This window comes from Periophthalmus magnuspinnatus, chromosome 8, assembly GCF_009829125.3.
Source record: "Periophthalmus magnuspinnatus isolate fPerMag1 chromosome 8, fPerMag1.2.pri, whole genome shotgun sequence".
NCBI lineage: Eukaryota > Metazoa > Chordata > Actinopteri > Gobiiformes > Gobiidae > Periophthalmus > Periophthalmus magnuspinnatus.
This window is the reverse complement of record NC_047133.1, coordinates 2,131,088-2,147,561: the sequence shown is the minus strand read 5'-3', so window position 1 is coordinate 2,147,561 and position 16,474 is coordinate 2,131,088. Positions and strand designations below refer to the sequence as shown.

Here is a 16,474-nt window from a genome sequence, read left to right as displayed (position 1 = left end):
TTTGTTAATTTAAGCTTCTTTACCATATGAAAATAGCATTAGGCGGCAGAGTTATCAAACACACTTCTTCTTTCATTCATATAAAACAGTTAACAGTTCAGGTTAGCACAGACTGTACAATTATCTTCAATAACTTAAAATGATGTTAACTTTGCTTTGTGGACAGCATCACTAGTGTTTGCATCTCTAAACGAGCCCGACGAAAAGCCACATGTGCGCTCGCGAAAAAAAGTCACTTCCTGCTTTTAATAAACGGGTTCCAACGCACTTTTTCATGTTCCGCCTATGTCCAAAACAATGTCTGGAAGTCGGATCGAGCGCGCGCTGTAATGGGAAAATACTGCTGTAGGATACGATGACTTTCCCAGAATTTCAACGTGAGTGATTTTCCAAAAGACGGGACTCGTATCTGCACTGAAGACAAACGCAGGGACCGGGACTAGAGGGAGCGTGGGCGTGGGCACCAGCCTCACGCCGCGGGACGTTTCATATCTGAGAGACGTCGCATGCAACACCGAAGCACTGTGTACAAATAAAAACCTCTCTGTCGCAGTATAAAAACAGTTAGTCCACAGTTATGGTAATGGTAAATAAATAAGACATAGCACATAGACCACAGGGAATATCGACACGGAAACAGATATTGTGTTGTTGGATTGACCATTTTACATTTCCAGTGTATAGAGTTAAACACATTAAATATCGTTACAGAGACGTTGTATATGAACATAAAGCATAAAGTGTAAAAAGGTGATGTCAGACTTGGTAATACTGGTCTTTTCAGTTTGATTGTCTCTCCGTTTTTCTCTTTTTCTGTCCTTTTTCTGCCCTAAACTGTGGTGTGGGTGGGGAACCTGCCCAGCCATCCTTCAGTAATGTTCTACTCCACACAAAACTACAGGCTGGTTTTTCATCATTTTCCAGGGGATTTGTGGATGTGTTTGGTGTTTATTAGCACGTAGCATTAGCACGTAGCATTAGCACGTAGCATTAGCACGTAGCATTAGCATGTAGCATTAGCAACATGTGTGAAGTGTCTCTGGACCGATGCAGTTTAATAAAAATAACATGACAGAGCGTCGGGGATTTAGACCGAGCGCTGAAATAAGGAATATTACATGAATTTGGTAAAAGATAAAGACATTTACTGTTTCAAATTTAAATATATAGGATTTTTTCAGCTTAGTTCCTGGTTTAGTCAAAGTTTAGGTTTTGTTTAGTCCTGGTTTAGTCCTGGTTTAGTCCTGGTTTAGTCCTGGTTTAGTCCTGGTTTAGTCCTGGTTTAGTCCTTGTTTAGTCCTGGTTTAGTCTTAGTTTAGTCCTGGTTTAGTCCTGGTTTAGTCCTGGTTTAGTCCTGGTTTAGTCCTGGTATAGTCCTGGTTTAGTCCTGGTTTAGTCCTGGTTTAGTCCTGGTTTAATCCTGGTTTAGTTCTAGTTTAGTCCCAGTTTAGTCCCGGTTTAGTCCCGATTTAGTCCTGGTTTAGTCCTGGTTTAGTCCTGGTTTAGTCCTGGTTTAGTCCTGGTTTAGTCCTGGTTTAGTCCTGGTTTAGTCCTGGTTTAGTCCCGGTTTAGTCCTGGTTTAGTCCTGTTCTACATAATCATGTTTAAATCCTTTTTGTTTCTCATTGTCCAGATTTAACTTCCACATAAATTGTGTTTTTCAAACTCAATTTTGATACTAAGAAACTCAATCGTCTTCACTGACACGACAAAAGAGAAAAACACTCCCTTTTTCAGTCACAGATGTATTTTCTTTCCTAATCTTAGCACGACGTCTTATATTTATTCTTCTTTATTTATTTCACACTAAAACTTCAGAAAATCTCAAAGTTTTTCTTGTTAGTGATTTTTTTCCTCAGTATCAAATGTGCATCTAGTTTCGATATTAGCTTTAGCATCGATTAGCATCAGATTTCCTCTACTTTTCCCATCCCTGGACATAAATACCGCCTGAAGACGTCCCTTTAACACGTCAATTGTCTGCTTTAATTGTACGGCTAACACTAAAAGAGCGCGGGAGCCTCGTGTTTGTGTGACCTCAAACTGTTTGACCACCTTGTATATACTTTAAGTTGAAGTAGCGTCCTGGTACACCCGCCAGGCCCGCCCCCTGTCCCCGCTTTGACGCTCCACAGACCCCGAGGACAGACACGGGGGAGGGCATCCGACGCGAGCACGAACAGACGAGCTTAGGAGGGTGGGAGTACCCGGGAGAGTACCCACAAGCATCGAATCCGCTCGCACGTTTACTGTAATAAGTGTTTCTACGCGGCGAAAGCTCTTAGTAGTCAAAGTCGTGGCGCGGAGGGCGACTCAGTCCTTCTCTGTCGATATCCAAACACAAATGGAGTCCAGAATTGCACTATTTGTCCACAGTTCTCCAGCTCTGCAGCCCCGGTCCGCACCCGGCTCCCCGTCACTCGGTTTATCTCTTTAAAGAGCACCCCCCCCCCCCGACCAAAGTCCTCCTCCAGAAACGTGTCCCGTGTCCTTCCGTTCTCTCCGACTCCGTTCTCTCCGTGGACGTTGGGTTAACGGTCATTAGTAGTGTTATGTAGGAGATCTGACGGGAGAAGTGACTGACGGGCGAGTTAAACGCTGCGGGAGGGAGATGGGAGGCTTCATCTCGGGGGTGAGTCCACGAAATACACCGGGTGGTCAGAGCAGAGAGCACCTGGAGGAACAACGAGAGATGGTCAGGAATGAAACAGTTTAAGAAGAGACACGAGAAGAAGACGAGATTAGGGCTGGACAGGATGTAAATGCACCGTCTCCACCTGAATTTAATTAAACAAACAGGTCGTCTCCTCCTGGATTTAACTCAAATACAGAGATATGAGCCTCCTGCAGTCGGTCCGATCCAGGTTCAGCAGAGTGAGGTCAGCTGACACATGAATAAACTGAATGACCAGGTTATTACAGCAGAGGAGTTTTGGGAATATTCCAAGATGAAAATGCCATGATTCAACAGGATTAAAGTGTGAAAGAGAGAGACAGAGAGAGAGGGAGGGAGAGAGAGGAGGAGAAGAGGGAGGTATAGAGAAATAGAAGCAGAGAGGGTGAGGGGGAGGGAGAGAGAGAAAGAGAGAGAGAGGGAGAAACAGGCAGAGAGAGAGATGTACAGAGAGAGAAATAGAAGCAGAGACAGGGAGAAGCAGAAAGAGACAGACAAAGAGAGAGATGCACAGAGAGAGAGAGAGAGGAAGAGAGAGGGGGAGAGAGGGAGGAGAAGAGAGAGAAATAGAAGCAGAGAGGGGGAGGGAGAGAGAAAAAGAGAGAGAAGGAGAGAGGGAGGAGAAGAAGAGGGAGGGAGAGAGAACTAGAAGCAGAGACAGGAAGAAGCAGAAAGAGAGACAGAGACAAAGAGATAGATGCACAGAGAGAGAGGGGGGGAGACAGAGAGAGAAATAGAAGCAGAGAGGGAGAAAGAGACAGAGAGAAAGAGAAGCAGAGAGAGGGAGAAACAGGCAGAGGGATGCACAGAGAGAGAAAGAGAGAGAGAGGGAGAAACAAAGGTAGAGAGAGATATGCACTGAGAGAGAAAGAGGGAGGGAGAGAGAGAGAAATAGAAGCAGCGAGGAAGAGAGAGGGAGGCAGAGAGAGAGAAAGAGAAGCAGAAAGAGAAAGACAGAGAGAGGGAGAGAGAGAGATGCACAGAAAGAGAGAAAGAGAAAGAGGGAGTGAGGCAGAGAGAAAGAGAAGCAGAGAGAGACAGAGACATCATTTTCACACATGGATCGTCCACCACAGAGTCCAGACCTTAACCCCAGTGAGAATCTTTGAGCTGGAGAAGCTTTGAGCAGCGTCAGACTCGACCATCATCAATGAAACAGGAGAAACATTAAAGCAACAACTGGATGGAAATAAATCTGTGACGATGCAGAAGACGGAACAGCCAAATATTAAAGTGTGAGACTTTTTTTTTTGGCGAGGCAGTGTAGATATTTATATAAAACATTAGAGATTTGGCCTGTAACATGTAGCAAAACAAAGTCTCATTGTACAAATAGTTTTCCAAATGCATCAATTAAATTCATCATTAATTTATTACATTTCAGTTAAATAAACAGCAGTAAAACTCACATTCAGTTTGTTGAAAAGGTAAATTGAACAAGGTTTGCTCTTTTCGCTATTTTTATATCATTTGGTCACCTTCAGCGGGCCGGATTCACAAGCCCAAAGTGCCGTGTGTGGCCCTAGAGCCGTAGTTTGCCCACGTGTAGCATCAACATTTACTTAAAATATAAACAGGTCCGAGGTCCACGGGCTCCAATGGCATTTCACCAAAACAACAGGTTGTCATTTCATTTTTTTTATTGTAGTTGAAATATTGGTACGTAACTTTCTTAAACTCTACGTGTGTGACCCAGACTCTGAATTTGTTTAATTTTGTTTACAAGAAAGTGCAGCCATGTGGGCGGAGATACGGGAAAGATAAAACCAGAAAACAAGTGTCAAACCAAAAACATTTCAGGATGAATTAAACCTGCATCAACGCACAAAAACAAACGTTCTCACCTTAGTTTATTTTACATTAGCATCGCCCTCATAGCTGCCTTGCTAATCCGTTTGCGGTTTTTCCTCCTCCTCCTCTGCCGCGGCTGAGCTGGAGGCCTGGGCCCCGCTGGAGCTGCCGGCGGCTGTGTGGTTGCGGTTGTCGTTGTGGCGGTTGTCGCTGTGAAATCAAGATGTAACAGATAAGTTTGTGGAGCTTTTGTGACTCTGAATAAGCCTCAATCAGCTGCGCGTCGTGTGTTTACCTGTCGTGTGTGTGGTCGTTTGCACGTGATGGCGGTGGTGTTTGTGCAGGTGACCCTCGGCCTCCCTCAGCCTCTCCTCCTCTTCGCGTTTTAGCTGCTGTTGTCTGAGGATCTCCTTCTCTTGGTCCAGCCTTTTGTGGAGAAGTAACAGCTCCTTCCTCTCCTCCTCCAACTTGGCCTCCTCCCGCTCAAATAACCTGTCCTTTTGGGGCGTTTCATTGTCCCCGTGTCTCACCTGCGGGTCCGGGTTGGGCTCTTTGGTGGGACGGGGCCTCCTCTCGTCCCCGTTTGCCTCCGTGTGGGTGTCGGGGTTCGGGGTGACGGATGCAGGAGAAGAAGAAGAAGCGCTCGTTTGGATTTGTGTGTATTTGTCCTGGTGCCATGTCGGGCTGTGCGTTTGCGTGCTCTCGTCCAGACCAAAGCTGGGAATGTCCCGCACGTTGTCCCTGACCTCAGTAGTGATATTCCCAGCGGAGTGTCCAGTCTTGTCACTGGTGGAGTTGCGGGACCAGAGGGGCGTGAGGTGGAAGGCCTCCTCAGCCCGGGATGGGTGCTCTCGGGGCAGGCTGGAGCTGTCCGCCGCCCGGGTGAAGGTGTCTCCTCTGAGGCTCCAGTGCTGGTCCGTGAGGTCGTGCTCCATGTGGGACCTCTGGTTCTGCTTCAGCTCGTCCCACTGGTGCAGCTCGTCTTTGGAGTGAACTTTCACCTTAAGGATAAAAACAGAAGCTTGTGTGAAACTGTACGGCAATAAAATGGTGATTTAGTTGAGATATTTGGTCAAATTTTTTAGTTGAGTTTAAGTTACTAGTCTCCACAGGGGTATTACTTTGACTGAAATGTTCCATAATATAGCAAGTCTTCACGGGGGTATTACTTTGACTGAAATGTTCCATAATATAGCAAGTCTTCACGGGGGTATTACTTTGACTGAAATGTTCCATAATATAGCAAGTCTTCACGGGGGTATTACTTTGACTGAAATGTTCCATAATATAGCAAGTCTTCACGGGGGTATTACTTTGACTGAAATGTTCCATAATATAGCAAGTCTTCACGGGGGTATTACTTTGACTGAAATGTTCCATAATATAGCAAGTCTTCACGGGGGTATTACTTTGACTGAAATGTTCCGTGATATAGCAAAAGATTTCTAATTAAAAGACAAGCAGGTGTCAGATCTGTGAAGAGGCGACCCTATTCACTGTAACAATGTTTTATCAATTTATTATTTTAGGGGAAAAAACAAAAACATCATCTGTAATTGAATAAATGTAAGCTAGGTATGTGTAATGCTATAATGTGGTGCACTCCAGATCTCCATGGAGACAGGACACGTCGCCAGAAAAGCTACACACTGCAGGTTTAATGTAGTATTTTTCTAAATCTAAATAATAATTAACCCCGAGTACAAAGTTAAAACTAAATGTACTTTTCATTAAAACATAAAAACTAGACAAAAATGAGCAGATGTGACGATAGAGACGAGATCCAAGGTCAAGTCTCAACGAAAATTATAATAAAATATGAAAAAAAAACTAACACAACTGCAGTAACACAACAGTCAGACGCATGTGATTGGACAAAGTTAAATAATATGATCATCAGGAAGGGCATCTGGGACGTTTCCTCGTGGTTGTCTACATTTGTTCAGGGTTGACGATGACACCAGTGAAACAGAATCTCAGTGTGCAGTGTTGTTCTTCTCTGTGTGCAGTGTTGTGCATCGTACCTGTCCCTGTGCAGTGTTGTTGTGTTGTTGTGCGTCGTACCTGTCCCTGTGCGGTGTTGTTGTGTTGTTGTTGTGCTGTTGTGAGTCGTACCTGTCCCTGTGCAGTGTTATTGTGTTGTTGTTGTGTTGTTGTTGTGCTGTTGTGCGTCGTACCTGTCCCTGTGCGGTGTTGTTGTGTTGTTGTGCGTCGTACCTGTCCCTGTGCGGTGTTGTTGTGTTGTTGTGCATCGTACCTGTCCCTGTGCGGTGTTGTTGTACTGTTGTGCATTGTACCTGTCCCTGTGCGGTGTTGTTGTGTTGTTGTGCATCGTACCTGTCCCTGTGCGGTGTTGTTGTGTTGTTGTGCGTCGTACCTGTCCCTGTGCGGTGTTGTTGTGCTGTTGTGAGTCGTACCTGTCCCTGTGCGGTGTTGTTGTGTTGTTGTTGTGCTGTTGTGAGTCGTACCTGTCCCTGTGCAGTGTTGTTGTGTTGTTGTTGTGTTGTTGTTGTGCTGTTGTGCGTCGTACCTGCCCCTGTGCGGTGCTGAGCGTCTGGTTGCCGTGCGCCTGGTTGCCGTGCGCCTGGTTGCCGTGCGCCTGGTTGCCGTGCGGTCGTCGGGGGCTCTTCTTTTTGGGCGGGGGCGGTCGTGTCGCGGGCTGACACCGACACTCCACATGGTCCAACACAGACACCACGGCTTTGGCGTATGTGGGTTTTTTGTTCATATACTCGATCTTCATGACCTTTAAAACCAAATAAACACACACGGTAAGAAAATGCGGCATTAATTTAATTAACTTTTTGGTAATTGAGCTGAATAATCAGGAAGTAGATCAGTTTACACTTACAAAATATTAATAAAAGGCTAGTTTTAGTTTAAATTCCTCGATATATTTGCAGAATCCATAATCTAAATCTTTAATAGTACGACTCTTAAAGGGGCTAGAGCATCCACCATCTCATTCTGTCATTGTGCCTTTAAGCAAGACACTTCCTCTTTGACAGGCTGGTGATTGTCATTATTCACAGCACAGACACAGTGTTATTATTTAAGGCAAGTATCAAATGTTCAGATATCACTCCAGTCTAAAGGTCTGTCATAACTGAATGGAAATGGTAAAAATACAGCGGTAAATACACAGATTTAGATTTTAATGTCAAGTTTAAGGTCCAAGTCGCTCGTAGAAATGCTTTTATTCAACTTTTGTGGAATTTCTCAGGAGTAAATAGTTGTCAAAATCGTCTCTTGACCCTTTAAAGTTCCACATAATCCCATTCTACGATCTGAGACACCAACAGAAGCACAGAAGAACCACCATCTTGCCTGCAGTCGTGTGTAAATGTGTGCGGTAAACGTGCAGCGTCGTACCTGCAGGTATCGGGTGTGCGTGACCACGGGCACACACTGGAGACTCTTGGTGTTGCAGCAGCCCGAGCAGCGCTGCACCTCCACGCAGGGAGGCCACAGGAGGAAGTGCGCGTTGCTCTGATCCAACATGGACCTGGTCACCTCCACCACCTCCGTCCGGACCTTGCACAGGGCCTGCTGCGCCGGCTGGGCATCTGACACGACGGAGAGGAGTGTGAACGCACGAGAATCTCAACAACGCGACATCCCGCTACATCCTGAACGACTGCCAAGCGACGCGAGTGACCACGGCTGGAGCGATAAGCAAACTTCAAATAGGACGGGTCATTATTAGCCTCCGTCTGGTCGCTAGGAGATCAGCGTCCGGCAAATATTATCATCGTAATGGCTTTAATTTAGTTTGGCTTATGATGTCGTCCACGGTCACCCGGCCATTTTAAATACATATATATTTCTGGACTAGTACGACAGATGTGCTTTTAATAGAGTCTCAGAAGTCACGCCAATGTTACCCGTCCTTGTTTTCTCTTACGACTGAAGTTAGCATTCACTGAACCCTCAAATAACAACGCCACGCCATTAAAAAACACAGTCTAGTCTTTGTTTTGCTCGTGAACTTTGACATAAGCCTCGTTAAATAGTCTGCAGATCTATTATTTTACGGTAATTATTTAAAAAAAAACACAAAGAAGAGAAGGTAAAGCTCACCAAGACTCCTAGGAAGTCTGTGACCTCCAGAGGCTGCTGATGTGTCCTGGTCTTCATCTGAGAAACAACAAGAAATGACATGTCTTTAGAAATGTGTTTTTGCATTTAAGACCCTGAAAGTATGTGATATTTTACATTTATATACCAAATGTTGTATAAAAAGAACATGCTAATCAGTGTTTAGTGCTTATTTAGACAAGGAAAGGTGTTTTCTAGACACACTTTGGCTTGAAAACTTACTACTGTTGCTGACGGAACTTAAAACTCGGATAAAACACAATCCACGAATCAAAACTAAACGTGTAACTCTAGAATAAACATGTGCGGTGTGTAGAGAGCGTGGGATAAAGAGGTCGTCTTTACCTACGGAGTCAGAGAGCAGCAGCAGCTGGAGGTCTTCTATGGACGAGATGGGAGAGTTTCTAACCAGCTCCACCAGCGCTGCAGGAAGAGGGTCCCCCTGGAACGCAACCAGCAACAGGGACTTAACACAATGACAGTTTACGGAGAGTTACGGGCAGGATTGTTCCCTCTGCAAGACTTATTTTTGTCACGTAGATTCGATAAACGCAGGTTCCACAGACAGTCCATAGATATTCAAGTTAAATGTTTAGATGGAAGGTTTTTGCACATGTACTGCTCTTATAGTCAACGCGGAATGCTCGGCTTTCCAGATTGTGGGACAAATACAGGTTATTCCATGTTATTTTTATACATTTCCACTGTGTGTTTATTGTTAGCATTAGCATCAGGTCGAATAGAGGCGCTAACCGTGGAATAAAGTTCACGTTTATGCAGAATAACGCAGAAGATTTTGTCGTTTCTTGCAATTTTTACGACTTGCATTCACTCAAACTGCAATTTTGTTTGTTTTTAATTCATCTCGCAGCTCAAATAATCGTCGTAAAGTTCAAAATGAATCCCCCGAAGAGCGAGTTTTCTTGACATTTCAGCTTTAACTTTCATCTTGAATTGTCCAAATCCCAAAATCAATATCGTAATAGCCGTGCACTTGGTAAATGATTCCCTAAATAAGCTGCGTATTGAGGCGGTGGTTGGGGTGTAGGTTTAACCCCCTCGGTCAGTAATGGCCAAAGGTCCTACACCGGGGGGGGGCGGCGTGGGGGGGTTTGAAGCGACGCGGGCCACACAATGGTCACTAAAGAGCGCCCTGAATGACTATTGGCGTTGTGTCCTCTCATCTGCTAACATTTAGGGGTCAAAGGAGCCAGGAAGGAGTCAGGAAGTGGGGGAAGGAATGATACGGAGCGGAGGACAGAAGGAGGTGCATCTAGAAAACAAGGATAATGGATGAATAAATGTCAGGCCCCAAATGGACAGGGATCAGAGCGTCGGGTCGGGGCGCAGGGGCTAGAGGCGCTGGACGTGCTTCATTTGGTTTGGCGTCAGAGTAAAGCGAGGCGAAAAACGGCTTCAAAGGAACAATGAGGTGCGGCAAGTGCATAACACGACCATATTTCAGTGTTTGTATGCGGACAATATGGAAAAGGAGGTGAAAAAGAGGCAAAAAGGAGGCAAAATGTAACGTCTACGTAGTTTTGGAGACCATTTTTGTTCAATTTATGATGCTAAAATCTGCGTTTAAACGTCTTGTAACTTATTTTGTAACTTAAAAATGACAAACCCAACAATCCTGAACAATTCTCTTACAGATTTTCTTTTCTAAAATAATCAGAATTTCAGCGCAACGTGACAAAAACTACACACACGTACATTTTTACTTAGCCGAGTCATAAACCAATGGACGTTTTTAAAGATGCTAAGAACTAAACCTGGTGTATCTCTGTAGACGTTTGACGCAGTTTGACAACGATTTGACAACGATTTGACGTTTTTGTTATTCGATCTCGTGCTCTATTGGAACAGTCGCCATGAAAGAGAACGATCAACTTCTCTGGAATAAAAGGGTCGTAACTGAAAGGTCAGACTCGCCAATATTAAATAATCTATTTGCCTTTAGTTCCTGTAGCCATAAGTCTTCAAAATAAACCTTTAAACAAATATAGATTTACTTTAAAGTGTGTTTATATTGTCTTGAGAGTTTCAGGAGTCTCCCAGCAGGCTTTGCGTTCCGGCCCAGGAGGCAGCGGGCCATGCATGTAGCTCCGCCCCGTCCATTCTGCGGACCAGGCCCCAGTGACTTGTGCCATTGTTGGTTTCTTCTCACACAGTCAAAGAATAGCACATCTCTGCCGCCCCTCAGGACTCATCAGCACCGTTTCCTTCTTTAGCCCAACAAGCTAACCTGCCTCCTGCTCTCGGGCTAATTGTTAATTATAGGATGTTTACAGCCGAGCACAGCCGAGCGCGCTGTCAGGACCATCAGTCAGAGCCAGAAATGTGCACGAAACCACGCACTTTATCATAATATTCAGCTTCATTCATGCACAGACAGAATAAGACACAAATCGATCGATCCAGAAACATCGATATGAACTAAAACTGCGCCAAAATATTATCAAAGTTTCACAGCGTTTCACTGAGACGAAGGACGTAAAAGTGAATTTCTAAACGTTTGCGCAGTTATATAAGTATTATTTCAGGTCTCAAACACAACTGTGGACCATTGCAAAAGAAAATTGAATTCTTTATCATGATTTTAAGAGTAAATGTGTTTCATCTCTGCTTCGAGTAGCTTCTTCGGGAAACTGGTGACGATACTGAACACGTATTAACTCACAGAACACCGAAAACATGAGTTAAAGTGTACTTTTTAGTGTATTTCATAACACGGATCAATGTGCACAGAGTTTTTAGTTGTGTTATGTTATACTGAACTAAAACTCAGCATTTGTACAGTATCTGGAGTTACATTTGTGTGTTCTGTACTGTCAGTTTACGATAAAAACGTACGACGCTTTCTCTTATAATCCTTTTTAAAACGGACTCACATGAACAATTTTCTTTGACTAAGTTGTTCTTTTAGCGCAGTTTGAATTACAGATGCTTTCTTTGTTTTTCCGTCGTGTAAAGTCGGTCTTCCTTTTCGTTTGTCGTACGTGTGTGTCATGTACAGCTGCATCTGGGGCTGTGGCTCTTTGAATAATGACTTTCTGTGGAGAGGCAGAGGCAGCAGCTGTTACACACTGCACCAGGGGCTCGCACATAAATGAACTGTTACATAAACGCCCAATTATACGCTCAAGTTAACCAGCCTCCTTTCTATTGAGGAAATCCTGCACTTTATGTTGGAATATGCCACAACGTGAGTTAGGTCAAGATGATGGAGCTGTTTTATGTTTTTTATGTTTGTATATTTGCTATTTGACAGTGGGACCCAGGTTTATTTCTTACTAATTTATTAATATCAATTATTTTTTAGAAGAATCACTGTGTTATTCTCCTGATTCTAGGTTTTTTTTGGTTCCATGGAGTGTATAAAAATGTGGCTTTGTGGCTTTAAGTATCGGCCGATTTTAGGGCAAAGACTGAAAATATAATGTATCTCCTTTAAACACAAACAGCATAAAATGATCTAAATGTGTTTTGTATCGACAGAACAGCTTAAGTTTAATAATATGAGACGTTTTTTTTGCCAATATTAGCTCGTAAATCATCTTATTACACCAGTTTATTGAGCAAAATGGGATCGGTTAAAGAAATATCTTGGAAACCGATATATGATCCATCAAAATTTTCAATATCCGCACCAATATTAGACGTCAGTATCGTATCGGTGCATCTCGATCACGTTTAACAGCCTAAATAAAGCGAGAAAAAGAATCATAATGAGCAAATATCTTATTAATAATTGAGGTTTAGTGTCTGCATTTCCCTGGAGTCGTGCAGTCGCCTCCACAAAGTCAAAGTGGAAACCAAACTTTGGAACATTTTGCATGGAGAAAGATAAACTTCATGCCAAACTGTGGAGGATTACAGCAAAAAGAACGACATTTCACATAAACATAAACATCATGCTTTTCTGGCTAAAAAGTTAAATACCGTGGCTTTAGTTTAGGCGTTAGAGTGAGGAGTTAAGCTATTTGTTCATAATTTGTTCATGTTTTGTTAAAGCTACAGTCTATAACGAGATTGGCCGACCCTCCTCTGCTGCATTCTCACATTTCACCACTAGATGCTGTCTACGTTACTGCAGGATGAAAGTGTGCGAGCTTTGACCTGACAGAAGAAGAGCACAGAGCACAGGTGAGACTGAAACAAAGACAGGAGAGACGAGGGCGGAGGGAACAGGTTTCACATCCGTCATTTACAGTTATATAAATATCTACTTTTCTTTTATGGAGCTAAATTATTTCCTGATTGTGGGAAAGCTGGACTGGTGTGAGCGAGTGTGATTTAGTTTGAGTTTTTCCTCGAGTGATGCAGAAAAGAGCGAAGCCACCGTCTGTGTGAATGCTCATCTGAATTAAGGAGTAGTTATTATAAAATATTACCAAAAAATTGCAATATTATGTTAAATATTCTGCAGATCACAATTATTTTCTCCTATCGCCTCTTTTAGACTCTGACCAAACACTTGAGACGCTCAGGTGTTTTGTGAAAGTCGTGGACGTGGTGAGGAGTCGGAGAGGACGGAGGTGAAGCTAACGCGACGTCACTGTGCGGTGGAGTGTGCGGGACACGTGGGAGCTTTAGGAAACATGTAACAATGGACTTTATTAACTTTACATTGTTGTTTTTCTCTGAGATTATAACACAGGTTAATCCAACTGCAGCACAAACTCAAATAATCTGTGAAAGTATGAATATTTAGCGGTGCCTAATGGGTCTTTTTTGGCATTTTTGAAGTGAAATAATGTTTATCCATCACTTTTAGCTGCTTGTTTTCATAAAAATAGACGAGTTTAACCTCATTCCGAGCGTTCCAGACAAAGTAATAACACCTCCATGGACACCAGCAGGTAGCAAACCCTCTACCACAAAGATTACGAGGCGTTTCTTTAAATATTTGGTTGCTCCTTCACCGCCGTTTATCAGAGCTTTATTGACACAATGTATAGAGCTTATATCACCGAACTACAGCCTGACTGCAAATACTTTTGATAAGACGACTACAAAAGCCTTCTGAACCGTATCCAGTGTAAAAATAATGAAAAAAAACGTCTGAGTAACACAAGTATCCGTCATAAAACTGCACATAGGAGATCCTTAGGGTGAACGCAGCCCTTTGTGCATCTGCCAAAATTAGATCAAGCGCGGGGGCAAGGGTCTACTTTTTGACTCGCACCTACTTTCATCTCCCCTCAGAACATGACTGAGCCGTACAGCGCTGCCTCTGCTCCGACTCTTTCGCTTTTTTATCATGGGGAATTCCTGTTTGCACCTCAAAGCTCTCCAACTCCTCCAGCCTCACACGCCCCGCCGCGCTCAACCTGCTTCACATGTGGCCCATAAAATACAAATAAGGGTTGAAGACAGGTATATTTAAGTCATCTTTCATAGATCTGTACGTGCCTTTATGTCGAGTTTCCACGGCGATGCTATAGAACAGTTTAATATATAGTTATGGGAGTCAATAAAAAAAAAGAGGAGTGGAGGATTTCAATTTGCTGTAGGATTTTAATTGTAGGTTTGTGCGCCTATAGCTTTCAACATATTCAAAATACAGCTTAGGTCGACTCGAGCAGGTAGGTCTATTTGAAAAAACGTTCTTGCAAAAGTAAAACTGCAGTCGTCTACCTTAAGTTTAACGCCAAACCGTCGTGTTTTACTGCTCAGGTGAAGTAAGTACTACTATTTTTAACAATCTGCATGTAATTCCTGCGTATTCCCTGATTGATTTGGTAGATTTTGACACTAAACTCTTAAAATCCACTCAAAAATATGATCCAATGAGCTCTGTGTGACTGTACCGAGTAAGAAACACAGACAAAACAGTCCAAAATCCCCCAAAAAGTGAAATTAAAAGTTAAAATCTCTATCGTAACCTTCCAAAACCGGCTAAAAAAACAAACCAAAACTGTCACTAAACAAACTCACGGAAGGAAATAAATGCATATAGGTCTATGTAAGTTCAAGGCCAGCACAAAATGTCTCTAAACTCTCCATTTAAAGCTTCTTATCTGGCAGCATCGACAAAACAAGAAGTTGTACATGGATCACCATAAAGCCACTTGTCATGACATTAACTGACCCAGTCGAGACCTTGGGATAAGTTTTGTCTTCCTGTTTGACCTTAAAGGAGGTTCAACGATCCCAATCTCTCTTCCAATCATACATCATTGTCCTGCTTTATTTATTTACGTAAAACTTCCCCTGTGCGTGGTCATATTCCACTTTGGGCCGGGCCTATGTGCGCGCTTTTACGCACGGCACGGTCTGTGTCCAGCTGCGCATGAGCCTCTAGCCATCCATTCATTCAGGTTAATGACCAAAATAACAGTTATTATTTTGAGAGAGGAGCCCAGCCGTGACATTATAAAGACGTGGAGGGGAAACGGCGCGCTTCTCCTGCTGCGGGTGCGCATATGGGCAGGTGCGCACGCTTCAAAGGAGCCATACAGTTGGTCTACTTTTGGTTTAAAGGAAAGCACAAGCAACATCCAGATACGTCTCACGCAGCCCACGTCGTTTGGTTTGGTGCTTGAGAAACGCAGCCCATCTGGAACAAAGTCAAACTGAAAATATAGAACTAAACAATGGCACAAAAAGTCCCATCAGAAATCATTTACGCACAAGAGTGTCAGGCGTACAATACTACGTCAGAGGAACAATAATGCTCCCACAGAACTGTTTCCATTTTTAAAACATTTCCTGCTATTGTAAACTTACAATGTCCCAAACTACAGCGCAGTTCACTTTAATGTGAGCTCCATCGTGCGTCCAGCGCCTTTAAAACTCATTTGACACGCAGTTACACCGAGTCTACGCGTAAAAACACCAACATTTCCGAGTCCTTTAGTACTTTTACACAAGTTCAAGCACATTTTAAGAACCACAGTTGAATCTTTCACGACCTAAACGTGTCTCTATCCCTCAGAATCCCCCTGTACCGTCTGCGCCTCTGTATCGCGCCCCTGCCCCAAAAAAACCGCAGATATGACGGTCACAGCGGACGATGGGCTGTGTCACGGGGGAGGGGGGGTGCCCAGAACTCACCTCGGCACCGCCAAAGCGCAGACACGCCGCCGTCACGAGCAGCAGCGCCAGCCACGAGCTCATCTTGCTGGGCAGCCTCGAGCCGCTGCGGACCGGGCATTTAGGGAGCGCGGGGGTCTTACGCAGGGGCCTACACTCCACCGCGGAGACAGCCAGGGACAAACCAGCGGTGTCAGATGTGTATCAGTGAAGTTCAAGTAAAAAAATCCACTTTGTTCTCGTTAGGCATGGTCATGAAGTGAAACAGAGGAGGTGTTACATCCCCGCGTTTTGACAAAAGTATCCAAATTAAAAGCCAAGATGGGATGGAGAGGGAAAAGTTATTCCAGTATCTATCCGTTTGAGTGTTCTCCCAAGTCCAGCTGTGTCAAAATGTAGAAATAAAAAGCAGAAGAAGCCGCAGAGGAGGAAGTGTCAGGTCGGTTAAACGCTGCGCTCCCTCTTGTTTCCTCGGAGTCTTATCACTGAGCAGAGCGCGGCGTGGACTCAGCGCTGGATCGGCCTGATTACGCACACTGGCTGCGCTAAAGTGCACCTCCTACGGCTGCTGCTGCTGCTGAGGACTGCTCTGCTGCTGCTGCTGGTGTTGGTGGTGGTGGTCGGGTGGTGGTGGTGGTGGTGGAGAGGGGAACAGCACGTTTCCAAGTGTGCCGTGTGAGCGTGCTCTGTGTGTGCGTGGCTGCGTATCTCTCCCGCCCCCTGCCTGAAGAATGGATGATAATGTGCGCACAAAGACACACGCACAGCTCTCATGGCATCGCTGTGGAGCATTATTAGGCACGTGTTTTGACGCACAGCCAAGACAAGTTTGTTGGGAGTGTGCTGAAATGTCGCTGATTAAAAATGGAC

At 44.2% G+C, this 16,474-nt stretch overlaps 1 protein-coding gene across 1 annotated transcript; it reads right to left on the bottom strand.

Moving 5' to 3' along the window:
• Positions 1–16,222, bottom strand: pdgfbb (platelet-derived growth factor beta polypeptide b). Its single transcript, XM_033970818.2, has 8 exons — positions 15,626–16,222; positions 8,909–9,005; positions 8,546–8,602; positions 7,838–8,031; positions 6,996–7,211; positions 4,761–5,466; positions 4,519–4,675; positions 1–2,674 (listed from the first exon to the last, which is right to left on the bottom strand). Exons 1-7 carry the CDS (start codon positions 15,686–15,688, stop codon positions 4,530–4,532), a joined length of 1,479 nt encoding a protein of 492 aa, XP_033826709.1. The 5' UTR covers positions 15,689–16,222; the 3' UTR covers positions 1–2,674; positions 4,519–4,529.
• Between the last annotated feature and the right edge of the window lie 252 nt (positions 16,223–16,474).